At 26.4% G+C, this 14,734-nt stretch overlaps 1 protein-coding gene across 1 annotated transcript; it reads right to left on the bottom strand.

The window, feature by feature from the left end:
• Nucleotides 1-239: 239 nt before the first annotated feature.
• On the bottom strand, nt 240-11,468 carry LOC132926275 (uncharacterized). Its single transcript, XM_060990620.1, has 16 exons — nt 11,326-11,468; nt 11,139-11,156; nt 10,009-10,041; nt 8,882-8,941; nt 8,503-8,529; nt 8,338-8,391; nt 8,114-8,186; nt 3,737-3,774; nt 3,588-3,605; nt 3,093-3,125; nt 2,776-2,793; nt 2,631-2,663; nt 1,156-1,224; nt 805-825; nt 652-705; nt 240-398 (listed from the first exon to the last, which is right to left on the bottom strand). Exons 1-16 carry the CDS (start codon nt 11,408-11,410, stop codon nt 319-321), a joined length of 714 nt encoding a protein of 237 aa, XP_060846603.1. The 5' UTR covers nt 11,411-11,468; the 3' UTR covers nt 240-318.
• Between the last annotated feature and the right edge of the window lie 3,266 nt (nt 11,469-14,734).

A 14,734-nucleotide genomic window follows, 5' to 3' on the forward strand; every position in this document is an offset into this window, starting at 1 on the left:
AGAACTTAAAAACTTAATAAACTATTAAATAATATATTATGTAAACTAAGCATACAAGTCGTGCGTGTGATATACGAAACTTAAGGGCTACGCTAGTCGTCACTTCTGCCAATATTTGAGGTCAATAGACTTAAGGATTCACAACATATTGGCCTCAATATCTTCTCCTACACTACTGCAGATGAATCCAAACATGACTTTATAAGGGAAAAGAGATAATAAATAATACGATTAGTAGATTAAGGTAATAAGAATATTTAATATATTTCGTAAAAATTATAATATTAATTATAATGGAATTAAATAAACATCTTTAAATTATATAAAATCCGTATTTGTAAACGGATCTACTTGTTCGGATAATGCCTGACAAAACGTTGTTGGAACTTTACAATCATCTAAAAAATAATAACATTTCAGTATGATTATGTTATTTACTTTAATTACATCTGAACTACTGGATTATAGTTTTAATGAACTCGCATATCATAGGTATTATGTCTGGACTATTTCTGTATTACATTTAAACAATCACATATCCAGGATAAATTTTCGGGGGGGGGTTGTTAATATATTTTTAATACATGAACTAAAAGATGTGTAGTTAATTTTTATTATATTATAAATATACACCTATACTTTATAAATTACCTTTTAATGTATTCCCATAGTACGAACTTATAAATGTATATGCATAACTTTTATCTATTTAATTAAATAAAAGTAAACATTAAAGAATACCGTATAAGCTTTAAATTTTATATTCAATTTATGTACCAGGTAAATATTCAAACTATTACTTACTTAATGACTGCACGTTGCTATCTAAATCAACGAAGTAATATTATATAAATAAAACGATCATAAATTATTTTATAATAAACATTAATTATTATATACACGTTTTATATGGGTAGTAATATATATAATTCATATTTTATAAATCTTGACATACGTGGATCAATTATTATCATATTAATTTATTTTTGGTTATATAACTGTGCTAAATATGTGTATTTGTTTAAGGTTCCCATTATATATGTATATTATTAAATATATTTCCTATATATTATTACCCATAATATTGTCACTTTATGCATGGAAAAATATTTAAATATAATTTATATTTATAATTTTGAATATAAAAGTACATACTTAATTGTTGAATAACTGCATTCAAATTATTTGCATCAGAATACGACCCCCAATGATCGGACTCATCATCTGTAAAATGACAATAAATTTATATTACATACCTATACATAATTGTCTTTTTGGTACTCACTGTTTTTATATTGCTTTAAATTAAACTACAGGATACTGTAGTTTACCTCCCTAATTGTTATTATATAAGAAAAGAGACGGAATATTTGAATTCAGTTCGTGTTCACACTGCCTACACACAACACGTTTCTTATCGACAGTTGCTATTCAAACAGCTACCATAGCAAACAAGTCGTGGCAATAAATATACTCAGATAGGTGATAATTGTGGTTTTTAGTTTAATACCATAGTAACGCGTATTAAATAAAAATGACCAGGACGTACACTGAAAACACAGAACATTTATTCAAAAAAACAACCGTTGGAAAGTCTATCAATTCAAAAAAACTACAAATCCAACCGTTATAGAAATACCTATTATTTTATCCCACTAAATATTATTTTATCGATATTTATAAAAAGAAATCGAATCGAATTTTTAACTTAATACTATAAGTATAACTTATAATTAAACTTGTATTAAATTTTAAATATTTTTTGGAAAGCCAAATTTTTTTAGAGGCATTTCATGAAAAAAAAATTATTATTTGTAAACTACAAATTAATATTGCAAAACACCTAAATTAGGTATTGAAACATTTATATTCATCAATAATAAAAAAAAAAATCAAAAACAAATTAGAAAAATCAAAAATTTTATTTATCTATTAATAGCTTAAAAAATTTAATATATTTTTAAAATGTAATCGTAAATAGATAAAGCTATAATAAATATTTTAAGTATTTAAAATGATTCGTTTCTGAGTTACAGCAAAATAAAAAAATCTATAGTTATAACTGGTTATGCGTAAAATTTCCCGTTTTTTCCCGTTTGTTACTTTACACGGTTTTTTCCTGACGCTTTTGAAAACTACAAGAATTTTATTACTTTAACAACCCTAAAGTACCAACTAGATTCATTTCCCTTTTCAAAGAGAAGCAGACGTAAAAAATTAAACTATTCTTTCTACTCCAAAACGAAATGACAGACAAAAAAATAAACATACATCATTGTAAAATCAATACATCCATCACTCCGTTCAGAATCTAAAAGACATTTGACACATACATATGATAAAAACTTCAAATTTCGATAACAACATAATAAATAAATACAAATAAGATAACTAACAATTTTTAAAGTCGTTTAATTTACCAGTAACTACTCAAATTTATTAAGACCAGATGCTACGGAGATGATGAATTATTTAATATGTATACTCTTTATCGAGCTAACATGGCTGTTGAAATAAAATGTAGTAAAACATAAAAATTAAATATAATACATAAAAATACAATTAATTGTTCGTTAAAATTCTGTCAAATAAAAAATAGATGTACAAAAATATAATGTAACTATATTTACCGTCGGTCGCCAACCCATGGCTGTCCATATTACCTGTAAAAGGTTAAAATTTAACCCTAATACTGCTTTTTTATTAAATACATTGTATGTATTCAGACAAGAAATGTGTAAATTGTAAAATAAAGTGTAGATAAGTTTCACTTACCTACGCATTCGGTGTTAACTTGAATGAAAAAAATACAATATTTAGTTTTAGAATATTATTGTTAATAAATAATAATCATAAAAAACAAATATATATTTAATATTATAATTATTTATTCTATAAGAATAAGAATTATTATTATCCATAACGATGAATTATTTAATATGTGTTCTCTTTATTGAGCTAGCATGGCTGTTGAAATAAAATGTAGTAAAACATAAAAATTAAATATAATACATAAAAATACAATTAATAGTTCATTAAAATTCTGTCAAATAAAAAATAGATATACAAAAATATAAAGTAACTATATTTACCATGGGTCGCCAACCCATGGCTGACCATATCACCTGTAAAAGGTTAACTCTTAAATGGCAGAAAATAATTATATTATTTTCAAAAGCATATTGCGTTGCGATGGCGAGAGTCGAGAAGTAATATGTATCAATGACAGAAAAACGTTTGCAGGAGGAGCTGTTGGTGAGGGTTGCGCTTGAGCTATACATACTATTTTTTGGAATGCCTTATGATATTATAAAACTCTATAATTTGAAAATTGTAAATTCCTCCCAAAGTAATTAGGTAAAAATAAGATCTACAGTAATATCCACATGTGAAAATATCCGGGTGATAAAGGTATTTCTGTCCAACAAAATAAACAGGTACAAAAATGGATTTGTAAATTACGCCCAGAAAAAATAAATATTTTTAATTAAATTTTTACTAATTATATAATATTACTTATGCATTGTATGTATTCAGACAAGTCATGTGTTAATTTTAAAGTGTAGTGTGGATAATTTTTCACTTACAAAGACACTCTTCGCGTACTTGAATAAAAAAAACAATATTTTGTTTTAAAATATTATATTATATTATAATTATTTGAATTTAAAGAATGAAGATTATACATAAATATTAACCCATCAATTAGAAGAAGAAATCACAAAAATACACTTACTGTTTCTAAGTGTTGCTCTTGGAAGAAGTGTAATTTCACTAATACAATGAAATTATAACAAAAATATTAACATAATACAATAGCTATCCAAGTCTTTATATCACTAGTATCTGATGGGAAAGTGGTCACCTTCATTTATTGTCAGAATGTTTAAAGAATTAAACAATAAAATTAAAATAATAATAATCTATATTTAAAATCATTCTGCGCACCCGGCACAACTCGGCGAATGGGTACAAACAGACTACTGATAGATATAAGACATACTAAAAAACATATAATCGATCTCTATTGTCATTTGTCGTCGTGGTCGGTCCGAATTGTCGTCCGGTGCACGCCGACAACGTACACAAAATTATATAATATAATAATAGATCGAATTATATAAAAAGTCGCCGTGCATCGTGTGGACCACGGCGATAATATAGAATAATATAAAACATAATAATAATATTCAAAATCACTACATATCAAATAATATTATTGACTGCGCCAAATAACAGACAGTAAAAATGATTTATTATGATTAACAACAGTATTTAACGGACTAAAAATTCAATAAAAATAAACCCTCATAAATAGTCAGGTATTTAACATTTTTTTTTTTTTTTTTTTTTAAATTTCATAATTTTTATTGGATATAAAATATGTAACTGTTGTCCTATGCATTACAAATCGGCCGCAGTAAAACTTTAAACACATTTCAGTTTTCACTTAATAAAACACGCACTCAACTCAATTCGACCTAGATAATAATTTTTGCATGCAATTAAAAAATATTATGCTTACGCCAGGGGTTCTTACCGGGGGGTCCATAGATGGTAACTCAGAGGTCCACGGAGTGGCTGTGAGTTTTTTTTTTAATAACCCAAAAATAAATACGGTCCAAGATTTCAAGGCAATATCGGAATCAAAATAACAGCAAATGTTACATCAAAATTTGTTTTTGACTATAAGAAAAAGTGATTATTCACAATCATTTATTATAGTATTTGTATTATTATGTCTTAGATTTATTATCATTAAAACATATATAAAATAAAAATTATATCTATTAATTTATATATTTATAAATAAATTATAAAGGTTAAGAATCTATGATTTATATATATATATATATATATATATTGGAGGGAGGTCCGTGATTATATTTTATCCTTTAAAGGGGTCCATGGCCCAACAAAGCTTAAGAATATATGGCTTACGCAATAAAATATTTCGATAATGCCTTCGACCTACCTTCCTTGATACATCACCGTCACTCACAGAGAACACGTTATTTCGGATGAAAGCTATATTGTGCGAATAAGCACTCCTAATAGCGGTATAGCGGATATATTTTTACGTACCACTTAACTATATTATCAATCAGTCGCGTACCACTAATGATTAAAAATAGAACGATCCAAATTCCAAATTGTATAGTTAAATACATTTATTTTATATAATAAATCAGTAAAATACTACAACTGCAGTATAATTATTTTTTATTTATTAGTTTTTTAAAATAAGATATTAATTGGAAGAAATAATTGAATGGTTTTATTATCCAAAAACGGCCCTCCGCGTACCACCATGAAGTCTTTCGAGTACCATTAGTGGTACGCGTACCACAGTTTGAGAACCGCTGATCTAGATAGATGATTGTTGTAAGTTCCTCCCCATATTGATATACCATAAGAAAAAACTGATTGTACCAAGGATAAATAAATAATTCTTTTATATGAGTTATTAAAAATATATTTGACTTCTTTAAAAATGAAAAAGAACTTACGTAAAATATTGTTTAAATAATTGATATGACTATCCCATTTAAATCTACAATCTAGAATTAGGCCAAGGTATTTTACCTCCTTAACATTTTCAAGAATAACACATTGTGTCTTACATGTATTGCTAAAAGCTGAGACCCATTTTAGTGAATGGACTATTTATTTGTTAGTATTCAAAGTAATACACTTTTGTGAATTAAACAAAATGTATTTGGATTTCAACAAGTTTGGTTTTAATTTATTTTTGCAAAACCAGGTATAAATATTATTTAGGATTCTATTTGCTTCATAATACAAACTATCAGTTGTTCGTTCAGATAATAAAATCGCAGTATCATCAGCATAGCTTAGAATTTCGGTATTTAAATTAGTATTGATTTTAAGTAGATCATTTATAAAAATTATAAATAATAAGGGACCTAGGACTGTGCCTTGTGGTACACCACAAGATACTTCTAGAATATCACTATATTTATCATTTAGTTTAACTCTTTGAGTTCTATCACCTTAGAAGGATTTAATTAAATTATTAGGTAAACCACGAATACCTGCGTTTTCTAATTTAAACATCAATAGCTTATGATTCACACTATCAAAAGCTTTCTGTACATCTAAAAATATACCCATTACCTTATTATTATTATCAATATTATTCCTAACAAAGTTGTCTACCTTAAAAAGTGCATCTATAGTATTAATCCAGGCCTGAAACCAAATTGACATTTGGAAAAGAAACATTTTTTATTTAAAAAATCAAGTAATCTGTTTTTTATACATTTTTCAAAAAATTTTTTGATAATGTTAGAGATATGGATATCGGCCTATAATTGCCACACTCTAGTTTGTTACCTGCCTTAAATAAGGGAATTACAATACATTTTTTGAAATTTGATGGGTATTTACCTGTTGATAGAGATTTGTTGAAAATAATTGACAATGGTAATGAAATGGTTTTAGATGTTTTTTTTAGTATGTAATTAGACAAATTATTTTCATAAAAAGAATTATAGTCTTTTATTTTATTTAAGTGTAACATTATTTCATCACTATTTATTGGTTAAGTTATTATACCGGATGTAATCCATTCTTTTAGTTTTGACATTTTTTTCGATTTAAATTTATTTACAGAAATAGTTGAATGATAAATAAATTCATTTATTTTAGAATTAAAAACCTCGAGCATAGAATCAACATCATCAAAAGACATATTGGAACACCAATTTTCTAAAATAATTAATTTATTTAAAAGTTCGATATTTATTTATTTTTTATATTTTACATTTTGACAATTATTTTAGACTTTAAACATTTCGTCAGATAATATCAGTGTTGTAGCATAATGATCAGTTATATCACATCGTAATATGTTTGAACTAATTTTATTTGATTCTACATTTTTAACAAATATATGATCAATGCAAGTATTTGAGGACTCAGTGACTCTGGTAAAATTATTTATACATGATATGTATTCATGTTTAGCCAATAAGTTTAAGTAATCATTGCTAATATTTGAAATTTTCATTATATCAATATTAATATCGCCACATAAAATATTTAGGTAGTTATTTTTATTCTGAGATAAGAAAAAGTCAAGATTATTGATAAAATTTTCAAGATTATCATTTGGCGATCTATATATACAGATTAATGAAAATAATAATTCATTAGATTTGATTTTAAGATGTATTGAATTACAATTTAATAAAACATTTTTTTCAATTTGAAGAATATTTAGGGATTCTTTAATTAATATTGTGACCCCATCACTTTTATTTAACGTTCCCAGCGAGTTTATAGATTTATAACCATTTAAAGTAAATTCAACATCATTCAAAAGCCATGTTTCACATAATACAATAATACTAAAATAATTTTTTATTGAACCTAGCAACATAGCTAGTTCATTGAAATGATTATTTATACTTCTTATATTTATTTGGAAAAATGATAGATTACCATTTAATAAATAAATAAATAAACAACGTAATCATAATACAGGTGACTGTTCACAGAAACCTGTTAAACGTATCTTATGAAATATATTACAGCTTGTACATATCCATTATTAAATGGTATATGCCAGAACATAAACAATTAGGTACCAACATAATATTAAATAATATATTATCTAAACTTAACACACAAGTCGTGTATGATACCAGTGGCGTGGCGTAATTGTGGGGGGCAAGGGGGGGCACTTGCCCCCCTGACAATTTTTTGAAAGGTATATATTTTAACCTGGGGGGGAGGGGTGTCAGGGTTTTGATAATAATAAATATATTACATCATTATACATTGCCCCCCTAGATTTTTTCCCAGTTACGACACTGTATGATACATGCGACTTAAGGGATACGCGAGTCGCCGCTTCCTACAATTTTAGGTCAATAGACAGGAATATATCAACCACAACTATTGGCCTCAATATCTTCTCGTACACTTCTGCAGATGAACCCAAATATGATTGAATAAGGGAAAGGCGATAATAAATAATGAGGACAATAGATTGAGGTAATAGGATTATTTAGTAAATTTCATAAAAAATGAAATATTGAATAAAATGGAATTACATAAGCAAAAAAATAATTTCAAAGTATTTTACCTTATTACGAGTATATACGGTTGTCTATATGACTTTAGAGCCAAACAGAAAGAGTACGGATTTTTAAAACGAGCTAAAAATTAATAAAACATTTGTGTATGATTATGTAGTTTATTTTTATTTTTTACAACTGTACTACTGAATTATATTTTTTAAGCATATATTATGTGTAGACTATTTTTATTTTACATTTAAGAATACTTTGAAACTGATTAAACAATTACGTTTTAAATTTTTAGCACTGTGATTCTTTATAAATATATATGCATAACCTGAGCCTAAATTAAATCAAAGTAAAAATAAAATATTATTTTATAAGCTATAAAATTTATAGTATAAATTGTATGTTAAATGTATGTACTAGGTATATATTCAAAACAATAACTTACTAAGCCTATTCATGACAATCCTATTATCTAAATCAACGAAATATTATTATATAAATAAAACAATTATTATTTATTTTATAATAAACATAATTCTGAATTATATACACGTTTAATATGTGTAATATATACAATTCTTATTTTATAAATCTTGACATACGTGGATCAATTATCAGATTAATATATTTTTGATTACCTAACTGTAGTAATTATGTGTATTTGTTTAAGGTTCCCATACTATATATGTATATTATTAAATATATTTCTTATATATCATTGGTAATACCAATATTATTGTACCATAACAACACGTTTTCACTTTATGGATAGATAAATATTTAAATATAAAAATACAATTAAAAATTAATATAAAAATACATACTTGCAGTATTAATTAAATTAGTCAAGTTTGCTACATTTAAATTAGTATTACAATCTGGATCTGTGAAAAAACATATTTATATTACATACCTATACATAATTGTCTTTTTAGTATTCAATGTTTTTATATTGCTATTTATTAAACTACACGATACTGTATTTTACCTCCCTAATTGTTATTATATAAGAAAAGAGACGGAATATTTAAATTCAGTTCGTGTTCACACTGCCTACACACAACACGTTTCTTATCGACAGTTGCTATTCAAACAGCTACCATAGCAAACAAGTCGTGGCAATAAATATACTCAGATAGGTGATAATTGTGGTTTTTAGTTTAATACCATAGTAACGCGTATTAAATAAAAATGACCAGGACGTAAACTGAAAACACAAAACATTTATTCAAAAAAAACAACCGTTGAAAAGTCTATCAATTCAAAAAAACTACAAATCCAACCGTTATAGAAATACCTACTATTTTATCCCACTAAATATTATTGAAATAATATTATTAATAATATTAATAAATAATAATAAATATTTGAAGTATTTACAATGATTCGTTTCTGAGTTACAGCAAAATAAAAAAATCGATTTTGTTATAACTGGTTATGCATAAAATTTCCCTTTTTTTTTTTGTTACTTTTACAGGGTTTAGTTAAGTACCAACTAGATTCATTTCCCTTTTCAAAGAGAAGCTGACGTAAAAAATTAAACAATTCTTTCTACTCCAAAACGAAATGACAGACAAAAAAAATAAACATACATCATTGTAAAATCAATACATCCATCACTCCGTTCAGAATCTAAAAGACATTTGACACATACATATGAAGAAAACTTTAAATTTCGATAACAACATAATAAAAAAATACAAATAAGATAACTAACAATTTTTTAAGTCATTGAATTTATCATTAACTACTCAAAGTTATTAATATCAGATGCTACGGAGATGATGAATTATTTAATAAGTGTTCTCTTTATTGAGCTAACATGGCTGTTGAAATAAAATGTAGTAAAATATACAAATTAAATATAATACATAAAAATACAATTAATAGTTCGTTAAAATTCTGTCAAATAAAAAATAGGAATACAAAAATATAATGTAACTATATTTACTAAAATACATCAAATTTTCTTTCTTCATATCATCTGTAAAAGGTTAACTCTTAAATGGCAGTAAATATTTATATTATTTTCAAAAGCATATTGCGTGGCGATGGCGAGAGTCGAGAAGTAATATGTATCAATGGCAGTAAAACGTTTGCAGGAGGAGCTGTTGGTGAGGGTTGCGCATGAGCTATACATACTTATGATATTAAAAAACTCTATAATTGGAAAATTGTAAATTCCTTCCAAAATAATTAGGTAAAAATAAGATCTACAGTAAAATTCACACGTGAAAATATCGGGGTGATAAAGGTATTTCTGTTCAACAATGTATACAGGTACAAAAATGGATTTGTAAATTGTGCCCCGAAAAAATAAATATTTTTAATTCAATTTTTACTAATTACATAATATTACTTATGTGGTAAATATTGAATTGATGTGTGAATTATATAATTATTGTAATACTTATAATGATTATACTACGTTATGATTCATATTATTATTAACATAAATAAATTATTGAATGAATCATTGAACGGAGAGGGAAATATCCAACGCAGTAGCAAGGCCGAAATATATGAGTATAACTATATTGTGCAAACCTTAACTAGGCATGAATTTATTCATCCAGAATTATTTATGGCTAGAGTGGCCTTGTATAGCCCTAAGGAATGTACAGGCCTCAATGGGCTAAATATTATCTTTCCATTCTCACGTGGAATTTACTTTTGTTTATACCTTATAGCCAATTCCAAGGTGGTTAGGGGTTCCCAAACATTTATATTTATAATTTTATAATTGTACGAGTACAATTATATTTACATTGTACTATTCATGTATTTGGCTTAATGTAGGGTGTAAACAGAGGGGCCAGCATACCAAAACAAAAAAAGGATACAACACACGAATTTCAATAGTACGTTATTATTTTATTAACATTCGCACAGCCAGTGACCATTCAGGCCTACATTAATATTCTAATTGTTTTTCATTTTTTTTATTCGTAAAAAATTCATATTTTCTTAGATAATAATCTAAATTTAATATATTATACTGCTTTTTTATTAAATACATTGTATGTATTCAGCCAAGAAATGTATAAATTGTAAAATAAAGTGTAGATAAATTTCACTTACCTACGCATTCGGTATAAACTTGAATGAAAAAAATACAATATTTAGTTTTAGAATATTATTGTTAATAATCATAAAAAACAAATATATAATTTAATATTATAATTATTTATCCTATAAGAATAAGAATTATTATTATCCATAAATATTAACCGGTCAATTAGAATAAGAAATAAAAAAATACACTTACTTTTTTCAAATTCTGTTTCAGCAGAACCTAAACCAATAAAATAAAACGATAACAAAAATACTGACATTAATGTATAGTTAACCATGTCTGTATATCACTAGTATCAAATAATATTATTGACTGCGTTGAATAACGTACAGGAAATGATACAGTATTTAAAGTAACAACAGTATTTAACGGATTAAAAAGTCAATAAAAAAATAAATATTGATTCCATAGCAACTGAATAACAAGTTTGAAAAATGCAAGTAAATACTCATTTAGTTTAAGTTTGTATAGGTGAATTGTGTGCACTGGTGTTAACGTTCCAAAAACTGTGTATTGCAAATTAAAATTTATTATTTAAAAAACAAAAAACATACTTACAAATTGAAAATCCAATAAAAAATTTCTGTGTAAAATAACCCGATTTAAAGAAAGTAAAATATATAAAAAATATAAGATAAAAATATTTTCGTAACTTGACAAAATACTGTTCTACTGTAGAAAAACTGTTAACACATTTCACCTGTCGTTTAATTAAACACGCATTCAATTTAACCCAGATAAAGATTTTTTGCAAACAATTATAATAATATATTATATAATATATCTATATATACGAACATACAAATCGTCTATGATACACGCATCTAAAGGGCCTCACTACTTCCACCAAAATTGAATTCAATAGATTTAAAGGTCTGACAATAGTTAACTTACTAAACTTTATCCAATTATAATTATGAAAAAGATCTTAGATTTTAGTTTAGACAGTACTATTGATCTTACGATTACATTGGTAATACTTTCATCTAATTTTACCATGAACTGTTAATGAAAATTGAAATCATAATTGGATTACAACTAATGATAATACGATCTATGTAAAGTTGTCTGATTGATTGAAATATCATTTATTACGGAATTAAAACCGATTAACGATCACTAACATTATTGTGTAGAAATAACAAGCATATTGTTTCCGTAAAGTTCGTGTTGTCATTTTGTATTGTTTTGAAAACACATTGTTTAAAACATATTTTATATTTTCTACTAATTTTTATATTAACTAACCACAAAAAAAAAGTACGACCAAACACTCAAAACCAGTCAATATTTCGAGCGGACCATTGAGTTTTACTCCGTAGCTCCCCAGAACAATCCGCCCTGTTAACTAACTATATTTTATATATTGTCTTATAAACCCATACATAACAATATAACGATCCTGAACTTATTCACATTGATAAACAACCAATCGAATGGAACAATAAAAATACCTCCGTCCAGCACTTTGGTGTGTTTTAAAACGAAAAACTGACATAGGAAATCCATAAAAATAAAAAACTCACCTATGGCTACACTAGAATGAAAACTATCTACCCATTAGTTAATTTTAATGAAATCATCTATCATCCTACTATACACATCAATATTCCAGGAATTAATCACTTATGCTTGCCCAGTTTATTGGTTATTCGATAATATTATTTTTTAGCTTTTAGAAATTTAATTTATCTTTGTTTAATATTATCAAAAATTTTTATTTCTAAAAGTAGTCCACCTAAACAATTATGAGTCACGACAGTAATTTTAAACTACAATATTTTCAAAATTATATATAATAAATCTATTAGAACGCTTAATTTTTAGTGGATAAGTACTAATATTAGGACGTAAACTATAAGTAGCTGCTGAATATACTGCCAACACATTACAGCGAATTAACCTATCCGAAATTATGTGTTCTGTGTGACAGACGGTGATGTACCAGGGAAGTAAGGTCGGACGCATAATAATCGTAATATTCTTTTGCTTGATCGTAATATTTCTTAATTGCGTGCAAAAATCATTATCTAGGTCGAATTAAGTAAGTGTTTTATTAAGCGACAGGTGTTCACAGTTTTTCTGCGGCTAAACTGTATTGCTTAGAATGCGAGTCACACATTTATGTTCGTTAATTTTTATCATATATTTTATAAAGAAATAAAGAGTATGATATAGAACAATTCATGTTTGCACACAAATTTTTATTCACAATTCACGTGGGCATACAAATATTCGAGTGTATTAATCTATTTGATAAAAATTGTGTAGTATAATTTTTTGAAAACCAAACATACATCAATACTATTAAGAATTAAATCGACTTTAATTAAATGCAAGCCGATGAACAAATTGATGTTTATCTATTTTTGGTTGTTATATAAACTACCTTAACTACCTGTATGCTAACTATAGTACATTATTCTTTATATAGATACTTTCATATTTATTAATTTGTAACTCAAGAAAACTAATGATTTTTCACTAATTTAAATTTGCATTTTTACCACAATACTTAAAAACACAGCATAATAATCGTAATATTCTTTTGCTTGATCGTAATATTTCTTAATTGCGTGCAAAAATCATTATCTAGGTCGAATTGAGTATGTGTTTTATTAAGCGACAGGTGTTCACAGTTTTTCTGCGGCAGAACTGTATTTCGTAGAATGCGAGTCACACATTTATGTTCGTTAATTATTATCGTATATTTTATAAGAAAAAAAAGAGTATGATATGGAAAAATTCACGTGGGCATACAAATATTCGAGTGTATTAATCTATTTGATAAAATTGTGTAAAATAATCCTAAGAGACTTCCTTATTGAAAAGAAAATCGTGTCCTAGTAACGCGTCGCAATACAAGTTGTCTAAGATAGTTGCTTCGAGTTTGATATCGAATGCCCTATCATCTTAGCTTCGAATGTGGATGTGTTACTGGTTTTCGTAGTTTGACCGCCCGCCATCCGGTTTGGTCGAATTTACGTATGATTTTTGCGCCTGCGAATCTAATAGGGCTGTTACGAAGTCTAGGTGAAATTCGAGTTCGACCACGGGGTTCGGTATTTAGTCCATGCGTATTCGCGTACCGTTATTAGTTATATTACTATCGGTAGAGTGACACAACTGGTTCTGAACCGCGTCGGACGTTGTCCAGTCTAAGTTGTTAACCACCATGACCAATGACCATACTGTCCGAAGGCTATTCTTATTTGAAATATAGTATATAGTCTTATAAGATAATTATTTTGATATTACATAATATACATCAGTACATAATTATATGTTTTTATTTTATTAGGTAGTGTTAACCAAAAGTCTACACTTGTAGACCGACAGTGGATAAACAAACTCAAATAACACAAAACACTTCACAATTCTGTAAAATTATACTTTATTGAAAGAAATACCCAAAAACGCTTGATGGTTTGGCCTCAGGACGTCCCTATGCTTCATATAATATGTAGCTTTTTATGTCGTTTTTGACCTACTCTTATTACTAAAATATAAAATATTCATAACAATTTTGGTTATAGCAATCACAATCGTTTATTATTTTTATTAGAACAATATTTTATATAATACAAATTAAGTGATATGA

Source organism: Rhopalosiphum padi, chromosome 3, assembly GCF_020882245.1.
Source record: "Rhopalosiphum padi isolate XX-2018 chromosome 3, ASM2088224v1, whole genome shotgun sequence".
NCBI classification, from domain to species: Eukaryota; Metazoa; Arthropoda; class Insecta; order Hemiptera; family Aphididae; genus Rhopalosiphum; species Rhopalosiphum padi.

Coding starts and splice junctions, on each gene's coding strand:
- LOC132926275 (XM_060990620.1), bottom strand. CDS start 11,410: ATGGTTAACTATACATTAATGTCAGTATTTTTGTTATCGTTTTATTTT. Junction 3,775..8,113: donor CCGTATATACTCGTAATAAG/GTAAAATACTTT, acceptor TCATTGTATTAG/TGAAATTACACTTCTTCCAA. Junction 399..651: donor CTATGGGAATACATTAAAAG/GTAATTTATAAA, acceptor ATTATTTTTTAG/ATGATTGTAAAGTTCCAACA.